This window comes from Esox lucius, chromosome 10, assembly GCF_011004845.1.
Source record: "Esox lucius isolate fEsoLuc1 chromosome 10, fEsoLuc1.pri, whole genome shotgun sequence".
NCBI lineage: Eukaryota > Metazoa > Chordata > Actinopteri > Esociformes > Esocidae > Esox > Esox lucius.
In genome coordinates this window covers 20215851-20231428 of record NC_047578.1, presented here as the reverse complement: position 1 = coordinate 20231428, position 15578 = coordinate 20215851, and the positions used below count along the sequence as shown (strand labels likewise).

Here is a 15578-nt window from a genome sequence, read left to right as displayed (position 1 = left end):
CGTTTGGTTCAGCTGTCTGGACATTGTTGGATAATGAGATGTTCTCCAGGAACAAGGACTCTGAATATGTAGCGGGGCGTTTGGATGTACTGGTGGAGGTGGGAGAGAGACCACTGTAGATTAGGAGACTGAACCTGGTAATTAATTATTGGGTCAACCTACAAGGACATGGGGTGTCCCAGTCTATGAAACAGGTGCTACAGGCATGATGGGGAAGGTAGTGAGGAAGATAGTTCTCTGGTGTTTATAGTGAGGAAGATGGTTCTCTGGGGTTTATGGTGGAGGTGATTAACTGAATTGGTCAAACTAACAAGAAGTCAGAGAACCTGGACATTATTGTATCTGCTGCTGAGAGGTTTCTGGGTGTAATACTGACTGAAGATGTTCCACTCCCAGACCCATGGGACTGTTGGGATGGGATGTACATCAGACTGGGACCTGGGAGAGGTCTGGTGGGGGGGGGGGGTTGTCATGTGTGGGGGGGGTGGAGGGGGAAGGATTTCTCTGTTAGTTTTAATGAACCATATTTTCTGTATACAGTATGTACTTGTCTGGGATGATTATTGACATCCTGAACCGTAGGTGGCGTCAGTACACCTTTTCCTTGGTTGTTGTCTGGCAATTTAAATCACAGAAGTAGAACAGGGAGAGGAATGTTAAATCCCAAATGGACCCCTCCCTAACTTCACTCCACAGCCTTACGTTTACGTGGTCACGCCCAAACCCATCATTTGAACATGTGTCCCAAAGTTGAGGGAGAGAAAATAATTGTGGTCTGAATAGACCATCCAGGGCCTTCTTCCAGCTAGTGTCCAACCCTGCAGCCTCCACAATGGAAATGGAATCACAGAAGGCACCATGTTGGTTTGGAGTTTACACATTTTCACGAAAAAGCATGTATAGGAATGTCAAATTAAATGACTTGTATTTATTTTTTAGATCTGATTTCCAGACAGTAATTTTAGCTGATTTGAGAAATGGTTAATTACTCCTAACTGGTATGTGACTTAAAACAAGCAATTGTGTACATAGAGACAAAAAAGAAAAGATCTGAGCACGTCACAAATAAAACTCATATTGTGAAAGATAGTGAAAGATAGTCCATGTGACCATAGCCCTACTGCTAATGGCATCAAACAGCCAAGCCATCTAAATGAATGTCAGGTACCAGCGAGTTTACAATGTAATTACCTGAAGGTCACATACTGTAAGTGTCAACATTTAATATGTATGTCAACACATCTGTCAGTCCTTGTTTAGACAGTGGAGCTGCCGTGCCGAGTGTGTGTGTGCTTGTGTGTTTGTTTGTGTACGTGTGCGTGGCTGTGTGTGTAAGTGCAGGTGTCATCCCCACTCAGTTGTGCTCCCTGTTCCTCCACAGTAGACCTGTCTCCTCTTCAGACTCCCTAAAATCTCTTGCTGAATAGCTGATTTGAAGACACAGAGAAACAGAGAAACAGAAAAACAGCACAGCGATGATGATGATGATGTTGATGATGATAGTGATGCTGATTGGTCCTCTCACCTCTAATGGGACAGTTGAACAGTCAGTCAGTGAACAGTGTTGATCTCTGTCTCTCTCTCAGGTGTACATGTTGCCCAGATGATGTTTGGCTGTGAGTGGGATGATGAGACTGGAGTCACAAGGGGCTTTAATCAGCAAGGATTTGATGGAGAAGACTTCATCTCATTTGACCTGAAGACATTGACATGGATCGCTCCAAAACCACAGGCAGTCATCACCAAGAACAAGTGGGACAATAACAAAGCTGGCAATGAGTATTGGAAAAACTACCTCACCCAGGAGTGTATTGATTGGGTTAAGAAGTATGTGGACTATGAGAAGAGCAGCCTGATGAGGACAGGTACAGAGACACTGAACATGGAGTTGTCATATTTGATTATTAACAGATAATTACACAAAGCAATATATTGAGATTAAATTATATGACGATATTAGTTTCTTCTGTTTCTGTTTCCCCCTCTTGTATTTATCTAACTGTCTTAATCTCTCACTCCTCTCTTACTGTTTTTCTCTCTTATCTCATTCTTTTATCTCCTTTATAATATAATCCTTCTCCTCCCTCTCTATCCATCTTCTCACCTCCTCTTATTCTATCCATCACTCTCCCTCTTTCCCCCCTCAGTCTCCCTCAGTGTCTCTCACCCTCCTGTTGCCCTCTCTCCCCTGTTTCTCTGTCCCCTCTACCTCCCGTTTGTCCCCCTGAGTACTCTCTCCCTCTTTCCATCTCTCTCCCTCTTTCCATCTCTCTCCCTCTTTCCATCTCTCTCCCTCTTTCCATCTCTCTCCCTCTTTCCATCTCTCTCCCTCTTTCCATCTCTCTCTCTCTACCACTCTTCCCACGACATACCTTTTCCTTCTTTTAAGTTTAATTAAATCCTTTTTTATAGGCAGAACAACATGTTTAATTAGTAATGCTGATTGTATTTGGTTTTATAGAGCTATCTTAACAAAAACCATTAGACATGAAAAATACAACAATAAAACATGCAATAATTGATGCATGACATTTACATAGACTAATGGTTGTGACAAGCTGTTGTCTCTGCAGTACAATCTACTGTAATATCTACTGTCTTATCATTTACCAGCAGAATTCAGACTTACTACTCCAATGACTGTTGAAGATGGACTGAAATTCTTTACATTTCTGGAGTAAGAAATCAGAGTCCTGTTTAGAACAGTGCAGTAGGAAGTGCTTCTTATTCTCTACTTTCTCCCTCTCTGGCCTCTCCTCTCCAGTCCCTCCATCAGTGTCTCTGCTCCAGAAGACCCCCTCCTCTCCAGTGACCTGCCACGCTACAGGTTTCTACCCCAGTGGAGTGCATGTGACCTGGAAGAAAGACGGACAAGAACAGCATGAAGATGTGGAGGTTGGAGAGACTCTCCAGAATGATGATGGAACGTTCCAGACGAGTGTCCGTCTGAATGTGAAGCCTGAGGAGTGGAAGAACAACAAGTATCAGTGTGTGGTTCAGATCTCAGGGACCAAAAAGGACTTCATCAAGGTTCTGACTGAGGATGAGCTTCTGTCCAACTGGGGAAAGACCAACAGGGGTAAGAGATTTACCGATTCAACACTCATTAGACCCAAAGAACCTTTCAACTGAATTTGAGAATTAGTAAACTCTGCTCAGTAACACTGCCTTGTTGATTGTATACTATATTCACATTGACATCTGCCTCCTGAACTCTTATTTTGAAATGAATAGAGAGTCTGGTTAAAGTTCATTAGTATGAAACTGAAACATTCACCACAGTGTGTGAGTCCAAGTAGAGGTTTACACAGAGTCAATATGAATTCCTGTCCCGTCTCATCCTGTCCTATCCTAATCTTCACAAAATCCACACACAACTTTCCTGTCCAATAAAAATAATGATTGCCTTGTACTCCGCTAATTTGAGTATTTTCAGAATTAACTTCCACTACCAGCTTGTCATCTCTGTCTAAAAGATCCCCTTTCTCTCTGCACTTTGTGTGTGTGTGTGTGTGTGTGAGTTTCTAGTCTGATTGATGATTAAAGTACCTGTGTGACTGTTGAAAGTAGTGGTATGGGAAAACATTCATAACAATACCCTCCCAAAACAACAATAACTGTAATGTAATTTTCATCCTCTTCCTGCATGAATCCCCCGGAAACCATAAAACCTCCAGAAATCCATTTTCCATGTCCCCCTCTAACTCCAAATGACAGTCTGAATGCTCTGTTGTGATTATTTCAGGTGTAAATGACCAGACCTCCATTGGCCCCATCATTGGAGTGGTGGTAGCTGGCCTCCTGGTCATTGTTGCCGCTGTTATTATTGGAGTCGTCATCTGGAAGAAGAACAGGAAAGGTGAGTGAGGAGAGAATCTACTGTTACTATTGTTAATATGTACAGTGGTCTTTACTATTACACAGGGCTGGAACAGTGCATGTATTCATAACCATACCGCCTCTTTACATTTCTCATATGAACCTGAATTAATTCATTTTTTCTTTAAATAGCTAGCTACGCTGTGTTGAATGCCTCTAGGTGAAATTTTATAGAGCTTGAAAAAAAAACATATAGTTATTCTGTTAAGATGAGAACATTTGCATACATCATAATCAAAATTCTAACTGTGTTGTGAGCGATATTTGGAGGAAATGTAGTTCTGTACAATGGTGGGTGGTGGTTTTGATAAACCTCCTGCTTTGTTTAAATCTCAAGTTCAGCAGCGTTTTGATGTTCCAGTAGACTTCCAACTGTGATGGACTGAGAGGTGTTGATGAATATTTAACTGTATGTCGCCACTCTTTGACGAAAGTAGTCTATAATACCTAAAACATGTTGATACATCTACTCCATCATCACCACAGTATCAATGTCCCCAGAGCAACACGTACATGCAAAAAAAAACACACCTTAACACAATTTACTGATCTACCCACTGCATTTAAGCAAGAGCAATAGGAGTGTTTACAGCCATGGATATCTACCCATTCCCAAGGTTTCACATCTTTGTAAAGATGCTTGAGCCACGTAAAGAATGACCCTCTTGTATCTTTTTTTAAACAGGCAGACTACCCACACTGTATGAGCAAGACAAAGCACAAGTTAACAATGAATTGGCCAAATAGCCACACACAGGATATGTTTTATTTTTGAAGAGAAATAACTATTGTTTTAATTTAATAAGTTGTTGCATATTCATTGTGCTCTAACCTTACAGCTCACATTATTCCTGGGTTAGTGTTGCACATTTTGCAAAATAAACTAAAAACACATCTTTTGTCTTTCTTGACAATATGTTTGTGCACTGTACTGAAACCATACCGAACTGTGACCCTGAAACCACAAAACCAACCTGGGGTTAGGTGTACTGTTACACACCTACTATAACCGTATTATCATCAGATGTAGTTTGTATTTTCTAGTAATGAAGTACAGGCACAGGAATAATAGTGTAAATATATGTTTTATTGTGTTCATTTTTATTATGATTAAGTTATGTGCTGTTTGATTCACTTAAATACAGAGTTGTGTTGTCATGTTCTATTTGATGTTTCTGGAGTAGGAATACAGTCTTCAGAAAACTCTTGAATTATTTCATACCAATTATCAGACTCCGTAACATCATGTTGTTCTGTGTTTCAGGCTTCGTTCCAGCTAACAGTAAGTGCCTTCATGTTGTTTCTTATTCAAATGTTTTCACAGAAACAAATCAAATACTTCATCATGGAAACGTTAAACTTTTATTATGTGTTTTGTATGTATTGGGCTTGACTGTACCTGTTTTAAAGTGTGGTTTTGCCTTGTTTGCTTGTAGCTTCTGATGGTGGTTCCTCCACCAACTCTGCTCCAGAAGCATGAGGTCTCTCTCTGTTGCCAGTATCAAACAGGTGAATATCTCATGGATGTCAGCTTTCTCCTGCATCTCTTAATTTCATGTAATAATTCTACAATAGTTTGAGTTAATAGAGAAGGATCTAAGGATCAAATCTTTTGAGTGCATCTTTATTTTTTCTCTCTTCACAGAGAATCACAGACAAGAGATGAAAGACTACAGTGAAATCTGAAGTGATGTTCATCTAGACAAAATAACATCTGAAACTGGATTACGAAACAAAAGTAACATAGAGCACTTATTACTTGAAAAATGAAACAAAAGGGCTGGCAAGGCAGCAACATGGAACTCACCACATGCAGAACACAAGAAGACATGGAACAACAATGATCGACGAATGTGGGGAGCAGAGGGGAAACATTGAAACACTTCCAAACGATGTGATAGGGACCTGGTGTGCATGATTAAAGACATGACACAAAACAAGTCCGGGATGTGTTCATAAGTGATGGGAAGTGAGAGTGCACGGAACGGTGGTGTTGCTGCTCACCGTACCGTGACAGTACCCCCCCCCCCAAAGGCCCGGCCACCGGACGGGCCAACACAAACCCCGGCCCAAGGGATGGGGGGGGAGGGGGCAGTACAGGACCCCCACCGGCACAAACCCGCCGAGGGGTCAGAACAATGTTCAATGTAATGTCTTACATTGAACTGAAACAATATCTCGAAATACATCAATCTCAATCCTGCATCTGTCATAATGCCTGGTGACACACTGGTTATGTAATGGGAAATCCCCATAGGAGTATTTTAGAGCTGACATTTGTAATACTATCAAAGCCTGTTGCATTAAATCCTGCCTGGTAACAGATTACTTCACTGTTGATTAGTTTGAATGCTGGATACTGTTGATACTGTTGAATAAAATACTATTTACTGTATGGTATGTCAGTATTGGACCCACTCAGACCTATAGAATATTCCCTCTTTAAATGTTGTTACACTAGCTCAGACAATGTACATTTGGGAAAAAAGAGAAACTGACAAATTCATACCAATAATTGAAGTGCCTTATTATAAAATGCAGAGATACAAATTCCTCAGATAACACAAATCTAGTGTTTGTAAAAGTGTACTTGTACCATGAACTTTCATACTGAGGAGGTTGTTTATGGTACAATGCTAAATGGAAGATACCTGGTAAAACACTGCTGACTGGTTTGATGCATGTATTTGCATCATAGCATCAAGTCATTGCATGGCATATGTATGCTAAATAAAATAACAGAATTTTACAAATCTCAAAATGATTCACCACCTTGGACTTTTCTACATTTTATTGTGTGACAACATGAAATCAAAATGCATTTAATTATGGATTTTTGTGAATGATCAACACAAAGAACTTCACAATGTCAAAGTGAATGATGTCTCCAAATTGTTGTAAATGAATTACAAATATAAAACAGAAAATTATTTATTGTGTAAGTATTCACCCCCTTTACTAAATTTTTGGTAGACAACAATGGGCTGCTATCATTAAGGATGAGGTAGTTGGACCTTTTCAGGTTGAAGATGGACCAAAACTCAACTCCCAAACCTACTGCCAGTTTCTGGAAGATACATTCTTCAAACAGTGGTACAGGAAGAAGTCCTCAGCATTGATCTTCATGCAGGACAATGCTCCATTACATGCATCGAAGTACTCCACTGCTTGGCTAGCAATCAAGGGCCTCAAAGATTCCAGAATATTGACCTGGCCCCCTTCCTTACCTGACCTAAATCCTATTGAGAACTTGTGGACCCTTCTCAAATGTGAGATTTACAGTCAGAGAAGACAATACACCTCTTTGAACAGCATTTGGGAGGCTGTGGTGGCTGCTTCAGCGAGTTGATTGTGAACAGATCATGGCAGTTATTGAAAAGAAGGGTGGTTATATTGGTCACTGAAAATTTTTGAAAGGATAACAATTTAAATGTATTGTCATTTTGTGTTACTTATTTGTTAGTGTATCAAATACTTGTTCTCCCCACTGTACTTAAAAAATTGAGAATGAACATGTGAGTTGGGAGATTTGTTTTTAATTAGTTGCCTAATAATTGTTGCCCTCAATAAAATAAGGAACAGGGGGCCTCCCGAGTGGCGCAGTGGTCTACGCACTTGCCTCACAAATGGGTTCGAGCCCTGGTCATGCCACTGCCGATTGTGGCCTGGGGTCCGGTGGGCGCATATTGGGCTGGCGTCGTCTGTGGGGAGGTAATCGACATAGGATATTTCCGTATGCCGCCACATTCCAGCAACGTCTCTAGCATAGCAGGCGCCTCTAAGACTGGCCTGGCCATACATAAGACAATGTGATCCACCGACATGTTGGCTCACATTGACTTCCTGTTTAATGGTGGGGGTGTAAAAGAAGCAGACTGGCTGATTGGACAGGTTTCAGAGGAGGCCTGTAGTGATCTACGACTCTCCTGACAGCACAGGAGTGCAGTGGCAGATGGTTGTACAGTGGGGTTGGGAGGAGAAAAAAAGGGAGGATGGTCTGTGCTTTGGATGGTCTAAATGCCCAAAATCTACCTTTTAGTTCACCTCTTAATATCTTCAATCAGGTAGATTTCTCACTCTGGTCACCCTAAAGCCTGAACTTTCCTCATGGTCAACACACATTTCTGATTTTGGCCACCGGTGACTGGAATGAATTGCAAAACACCCTTAAGTTTGACACTTTCATTTCTCCTTACTCAAAATGTATACTTATAAATTTATAATAAAATAATGAGAGATAATCTCTAAGTCACTGGATAGACATGTCAGCAAAATTTCTGAAACGTTAAATATAATCGTTTTTGATATGTTATGCCTTTTAATGTAAATGCCAGTATAATAAATAACTGGTACATTTTCATGATTCAAAATGGAATATTACAACAGCTGCAGCAAGTTGTGAAATAATTACTCAAAATATGTTGGAGATATAGACTGTAGAGGCTAAAAAATATTATTACAAATATTTTTATAGATTTTTCCTTTTGCAACAATCACAATCCCATACAACCACATACAACATTAATTATAGATCTACATTCCTATTCACACATTAACATACACACCCCTGCAGCAAAAAAAAAAAGGGGGGGGGGGGACAATAAACATAATAATACTGAATATACTATACTGGCCAATGAAGATTCAAATAAGATAAAAACTTTGCAGAGGTACCTTGGATAGTGTATTTGAGATGCTCAAGTTTAAGACTGACGTACCTCAGTAATCCAGCGTTTATAAGATGGTGGCAATGCCTTTTTCCAACTGAGAAGAATCAGGCGTCTAGCCAATAATTTGGAGAAAGCTATGAGCTCTATTTGTTTGGTTGTTAGCTGCAAGTCTTCCGGCACTACCCCAAAAATGGAAGCCAGAGGATTGGGATCAAGATCTTTGTTACAAATAAATGAAAACGTTCTGCCCAGAATTTTGTTAATCTGGGGCATTCCCAGAACATGTGACTCAGGTTTACACCCAATTCTGGGGCATGTTGTGTCTGACCCTGGATACATTTTAGCCAACTTGCTCCTAGAAAGATGGAGCCTGTGAAGTACCTTAAATTGCAAAAGCCAATGTCTAATGCATACCGAGGATGAATGCACCAATTCTATTGCCCGTTGCCAAGCTAAATCAGATATTTCTGTAACCAGCTCCTCCTCCCACTGCCTCCCACTGAGTCCATATTTAAAAGCTCATCAATCCAGCCACCCTCTGGCTTGCTCAAAGAAGGATACATATTTTTTTGACAAAACTACGGACCTGTAGATACCTAAAGAAGTTGGATTGAGGGATCTCAAAATCTGTTCTTAATTGCTGGAATGAAATAAACACGCCGTCTTTAAAATGAAGTCTGAATTGCGACCATATTCTGAGTGATCCGCAAATAATTGGGTTATTAGTAAAAAAGCTTTTGCTCAAGGGTATTGGAGAACAGAACAGTGAGCATTGTGATACTGGGTTACACGCGTGCTGTTCCATGAGTAACCAAACTGGAGCTTCCTCCCTCAACATATCAGAGAGCCAGAATGTCAGTTTATGAAGGTTAGCTGCCCAGTAATAATGCAAGAAGTTTAATTGGCATTGCCAATCCACCATCCTCCTTCCTTTCCAGATATTATTTTCTTATGCGGGGATTTTTTTGAAATACAACTACTCAAAGCCTTGAAAAATAAAGTAAACTGATCGGGCGGTAGGATTCAAATTTAAGTGGGTCTTTATCCTTTTTAAGAATGACTGATATGGTGGCTTGTGTCATGGTTGGAGGGAGAGATTTTGAAACGAGAGCCTCTTCAAATACCTTACTCAACAAAGGTGTTAACTTAGCAGAAAACTTCTTATAAACCTGGCGCTTTCCCAGATTTTAATTTCTTAATTGCGCTGTCAATTTCAGGAACTGTTATGTTGCCGTCTAAAGTGGATTTGTCTGAATTGTTAAAAGATGGCAACTCTATATTGCTGAAAAACTATTCTATCCAGTCAGTGTCATTCACCTCTGAAGTATATAAAGCCTCATAAAAAGATTTAAACTGATTATTGATACCCTGTTGATCTGTAATAATATTGCCCTCACTGTTTTCAATTGCCGCTATAATACTCGCAGCTGCAGATTGCTTCAATTGATAACACAGAAACCTGCCCGCACGCTCGCCATGTGATTTCAAATAGAGATCTTCTGCACGCTCGCTGGTCAGAGAATCAAATTCAGCTTGTAACAGGAGTCTCTCCTAATGCAACACCTCTGAGGACAATGTAGAGTGTGACTGGTCGATTGTCTATTTCATTCATTATTTCCGTGATCCGCCTCGATTACTTTTTATTAGCACTAGCTTGATACGAAATAATTTGACCCCTCACAAACGCTCTTATGAGTATCCCATAAGATGCTACAACTTATCTCTGGGGATTAATTTGTCTCAAGAAATAAATCAATTTGAGTCTCTATGAATTTAACAAAATCTTCATCTGCCAAAAGCCTAGAGTTTAAGCGCCACATACGCTGAGAGAATGAATTACCTGGGAAACGAAGCTTTAGTAAGACTGGAATATGATCTGAGATAACTAAACTGTCATACTCCACTTGTGTCATTAGAGGGAGTAGTTTCTTATCCAGCAGAAAATAATACATTCTGGAGTATGTTTGATGTACCGGTGAATAGAATGAAAACTGTTTGGATGATGGGTACTTAAATCTCCAGGGGTCCATTACACCATATGTTTGGAGAAAAGCATTGATACAATGCACTGAATTACTGGCTCGAATAGTCGTAGAACTAGAGCGGTCCAGAATTGGGTGTAAAACACAATTCACACAATTCAGATCTCCTCCTAAAATTTAATTATACGTATCAAGACTAGGTAAGAATGAAAAGAGATCACTAAAAAACTGTGCATTATCCCAGTTAGGTGCATATACATTGGCCAGGACCACAGGCATATTATAAAGTCTGCCCTGAATTATTACATATCGACCATTTTTATCCTTCACAGTGACCTCCTCCACAAATTGTACATTTCTAAGAACAGCAACTACTCTACTCTTACTGTTAAAGTTAGAGTGGTATATTTGCATAAAGCCTCCTCTGTGAAGTTTGGGATGGTCCTTGTTCAGCAAATGAGTCTCCTGCAAATATAGTATATCCGATTTAAATTTATTAAGGTGGCTGAATACCTGGCTTTGTTTCATTGGATGATTTAGCCCACGTACATTCCAACTGACCAGCCTCTTTTCCGCACCATCTATGCTACTAAAGGCCATCGAATAAGTTTCTCAGAACTGCCAGCAGAGAACCCCTTTGTGATAAAGAGAGAGAGGAGAAAGAAAAGAAAAAAAAAAGAAGAAAAAAGGAAGGGGGGGGTGTTCCTAAACACACAAACAACATATGCATGAATTTAACTACATTACACAAGACTGACACTTGCAAAAAAAAAAAAATTTATTCTTTGCATATGAGAACGCTACCTCTTCCAGTTATCCTAACTCCTAATTAGCTTACCACGTGAGCCCCCACTTAAAAAACAGAACAATATAAGGCTCTTGCAGGAATTGAATTACTAAGCTACCCCAAACAGAGCCCCAGAAGAGAACACAAAACAAAAACACTTTTGCTCTTGAACAGCTATTTCGGTTAAGTTAGAGCACTTGCTTCGGAGCTCGATATAAACTTAGCGTAAACATTAAATAAGCATTTTAAGTGAACTCGAATTGAACGCCGGCTAACCATAACAGTAACAAACCTGAATTGATCTTCAACGGAATAGTCCTTAACTTGGTGTCCAGTCAACTGCCAGCCGCTGATGTAACGTTATGTGGGATCGTCACTTTCCCTTACAAGTCAGGTGCTTCAGAATGAAGTCTTTAGCTTTCAGCGCGTCCTTGAAGCTTGACTCTTGTCCATCCTGTGTCGTAATCCTCAGATTACGACAACGTATCTCAACCCAAAGCAAACCCCCCCGTAGTTACGAAGTAAGCTCCTCACCTCGTTGAAAGCTGCACGCTGCTTGCTCACTGTCTGAGTGAAATCAGGAAGAATCCATATCCGGTCACCGTGAGCTGTAGTGGCTAACTTCATTTCTATAGCTTTCTTCAAAATGTCCTCTTTCTCCGAGAAGTAATGACACCTTACCACAAAGGCGTGCGGTGGTTCATTGTCATCAGCTGGTCTGCTGCGAAGAGTGCGATGAGCTCGTTTCAAAAGTGGGGTCTTCTCGAGGTTCAAGGCCTCTTTCAGGAGGCCGGCCACAAATATCATTGCCCTAATGATTAGAGAACGGAACAAATCTGAAATGTCTGGATCCTCATTTACATGCTTCTAGACCATTACCTGCGTATTAACTCCAAGATCACACATTTTCATTATACAGAACTATAACATAGTACTTTTATGTTAAAATCACTGGTCAAAGGAAATTAATTCAAGTGACACATATATTGACAGTATGGGGTATGTATCACCGACACGTAAACGCCTATCACTGAATACATCCTTCAATTTGTCACTGGTACAAAGTCCTCTCATGCCAATTACTCGATTCACTGAAAAGTCCTATCCCTGGTTCCAATTAGATGTACATCCAAAGTCATTACATATGTTCTGCTCCTCCAAACCTCAGACAGTCAGTAATGAATCATTTCTTGTCAGGCCGGAGTAACAGAATGTGAAAGTCAGATGTATATTCCAAGGTGTTGTCCTTCAATCAATCAATCAAATTCATTTATAAAGCCCCCAACAGCAGTTGTCACAAAGTGCTTTACAGAGACACCCGGCCTTAAACCCCAAGAGCAAACAACAGTAGTGTTGAATTTCAGTGGCAAGGAAAAACTCCCTAAGAAGGTCGAATTTTAGGACGAAATCTAGAGAGGACCCAGGCTCAGAGGGGTGACCAGTCCTCTTCTGGCTGTGCCGGGTGAGATATTAAGAGTCCAATTGGAATAATAAATACATTTCTCTGGGCTAAATCCAGAGTCAATTTGATTTTATAGTAGGTCAGAAGTCCCTCCCGTGGGCTCACCACCCACAGGAGGGACCATAAGGGGCCGGTGCGAAGAGGATCGGGCGGCAGTCGAAGGCAGGGGCCTAGACAACCCGATCTCTGGACACAGAAACTAGCTCTAGGGACGTGGAATGTCACCTCGCTGGCGGGGAAGGAGCCTGAGCTAGTGCGTGAGGTTGAGAGGTTCCGATTAGAGGTAGTCGGGATCACCTCTACGCACGGCTTGGGCTCTGGAACCAAACTCCTTGAGAGAGGATGGACTCTTCACCACTCTGGAGTTGCCCATGGTGAGAGGCGGCGGGCTGGTGTGGGTTTGCTTATAGCTCCCCAGCTCTGCCGCCATGTGTTGGAGTTTACCCCGGTGAACGAGAGGGTCGTTTCCCTGCGCCTACGGGTCGGGGATAGGTCTCTCACTGTTGTTTGTGCCTACGGGCCGAACGGCAGTGCAGAGTACCCGACCTTCTTGGAGTCTCTGGGAGGGGTGCTGGAAAGTGCTCCGACTGGGGACTCTATTGTTCTACTGGGGGACTTCAACGCCCACGTGGGCAACGACAGTAACACCTGGAGGGGCGTGATTGGGAGGAACGGCCCCCCTGATCTGAACCCGAGTGGTGTTCAGTTATTGGACTTCTGTGCTAGTCACAGTTTGTCCATAACGAACACCATGTTCAAGCATAAGGGTGTCCATCAGTGCACGTGGCACCAGGACACCCTAGGCCGCAGGTCGATGATCGACTTTGTTGTCGTCTCATCTGACCTGCGGCCGTATGTCTTGGACACTCGGGTGAAGAGAGGGGCGGAGCTGTCAACTGATCACCACCTGGTGGTGAGTTGGATCCGATGGCGGGGGAGAAAGCTGGACAGACTCGGCAGGCCCAAGCGAACTGTAAGGGTCTGCTGGGAACGTCTGGCCGAGTCTCCTGTCAGAGAGATCTTTAACTCCCACCTCCGGCAGAGCTTCGACTGGATCCCGAGGGAGGTTGGAGATATTGAGTCCGAGTGGACCATGTTCTCCACCGCCATTGTCGAAGCGGCCGCTCGGAGCTGTGGCCGTAAGGTCTCCGGTGCCTGTCGAGGCGGCAATCCCCGAACCCGGTGGTGGACACCGGAAGTAAGGGATGCCGTCAAGCTGAAGAAGGAGTCCTATCAGGCCTGGTTGGCTTGTGGGACTCCTGACGCAGCTGACGGGTACCGACAGGCCAAGCGGGCTGCAGCCCGGGTGGTTGTGGAGGCAAAAACTCGGGCCTGGGAGGAGTTCGGTGAGGCCATGGAGAAGGACTATCGGCTGGCCTCGAAGAGATTCTGGCAAACCATCCGGCGCCTCAGGAGAGGGAAACAGTGCCCTACCAACGCTGTTTACAGTAGAGGTGGGCAGCTGTTGACCTCAACTGAGGATGTCGTCGGGCGGTGGAAGGAATACTTCGAGGATCTCCTCAATCCCGCTGTCACTTCTTCCATTGAGGAAGCAGAGGATGAGGGCTCAGAGGTGGACTCGTCCATCACCCGGGCTGAAGTCACTGAGGTGGTCAAGAAACTCCTCGGTGGCAAGGCACCGGGGGTGGATGAGATCCGCCCTGAGTACCTCAAGTCTCTGGATGTTGTGGGGCTGTCTTGGTTGACACGCCTGTGCAACATCGCGTGGCGGTCGGGGACAGTGCCTCTGGGATGGCAGACCGGTGTGGTGGTCCCTCTTTTTAAGAAGGGGGACCGGAGGGTGTGTTCCAACTATAGGGGGATCACACTTCTCAGCCTCCCCGGGAAAGTCTATGCCAGGGTACTGGAGAGGAGAATACGGCCGATAGTAGAACCTCGGATTCAGGAGGAACAGTGTGGTTTTCGTCCGGGCCGTGGAACACTGGACCAGCTCTATACCCTCTACGGGGTGTTGGAGGGTTCATGGGAGTTTGCCCAACCAATCCACATGTGTTTTGTGGATTTGGAGAAGGCATTCGACTGTGTCCCTCGCGGCATCTTGTGGAGGGTGCTTGGGGAATATGGGGTCCTGGGTCCTTTGCTAAGGGCTGTCAGGTCCCTGTACAACCGAAGCAGGAGCTTGGTCCGCATTGCCGGCAGTAAGTCAGACTTGTTCCCAGTGCATGTTGGACTCCGGCAGGGCTGCCCTTTGTCACCGGTTCTGTTCGTAATTTTTATGGACAGAATTTCTAGGCGCAGCCAGGGGCCGGAGGGTGTCAGGTTTGGGGACCACACAATTTCGTCTCTGCTTTTTGCAGATGATGTTGTCGTGTTGGCCCCTTCTAACCAGGACCTTCAGCATGCGCTGGGACGGTTTGCAGCCGAGTGTGAAGCGGTGGGGATGAAAATCAGTACCTCCAAATCCGAGGCCATGGTCCTCAGTCGGAAAAGGGTGGCTTGCCCGCTTCAGGTTGGTGGAGAGTGCCTGCCTCAAGTGGAGGAGTTTAAGTATCTAGGGGTCTTGTTCACGAGTGAGGGAAGGATGGAACGGGAGATTGACAGACGGATCGGTGCAGCTTCTGCAGTAATGCAGTCGATGTATCGGTCTGTCGTGGTGAAGAAAGAGCTGAGCCGCAAGGCGAAGCTCTCGATTTACCAGTCAATCTACGTTCCTACTCTCACCTATGGTCATGAGCTTTGGGTCATGACCGAAAGGACAAGATCCCGGATACAGGCGGCCGAAATGAGCTTTCTCCGCAGGGTGGCCGGGCGATCCCTTAGAGATAGGGTGAGAAGCT

The 15578-nt window shown here is 43.3% G+C and overlaps 2 protein-coding genes across 6 annotated transcripts in view; both read left to right on the top strand.

Annotated features, from left to right (window-relative positions):
• LOC114828690 (BOLA class I histocompatibility antigen, alpha chain BL3-7-like) overlaps window positions 1-15578 on the top strand; it is a 593411-nt gene that overhangs the window by 247970 nt on the left and 329863 nt on the right. The gene's annotated exons all lie outside the window — the stretch shown is intronic.
• LOC105009518 (class I histocompatibility antigen, F10 alpha chain-like) overlaps window positions 1-15578 on the top strand; it is a 262976-nt gene that overhangs the window by 8556 nt on the left and 238842 nt on the right. For 3 of the 5 annotated variants that reach the window (XM_034294682.1, XM_034294683.1, XM_034294684.1), the window contains exons 3-6: window positions 1587-1865; window positions 2765-3079; window positions 3746-3859; window positions 5144-5161. The exons of 1 other annotated variant lie outside the window; for it this stretch is intronic. In XM_034294682.1, the coding sequence (XP_034150573.1) occupies window positions 1587-1865; window positions 2765-3079; window positions 3746-3859; window positions 5144-5161 (726 nt within the window). Of the gene's footprint in view, window positions 1-1586; window positions 1866-2764; window positions 3080-3745; window positions 3860-5143; window positions 5162-5315; window positions 5389-5524; window positions 5715-15578 lie in introns of those variants that run through there. One more of the 5 variants, XM_034294685.1, reaches the window with a different exon arrangement.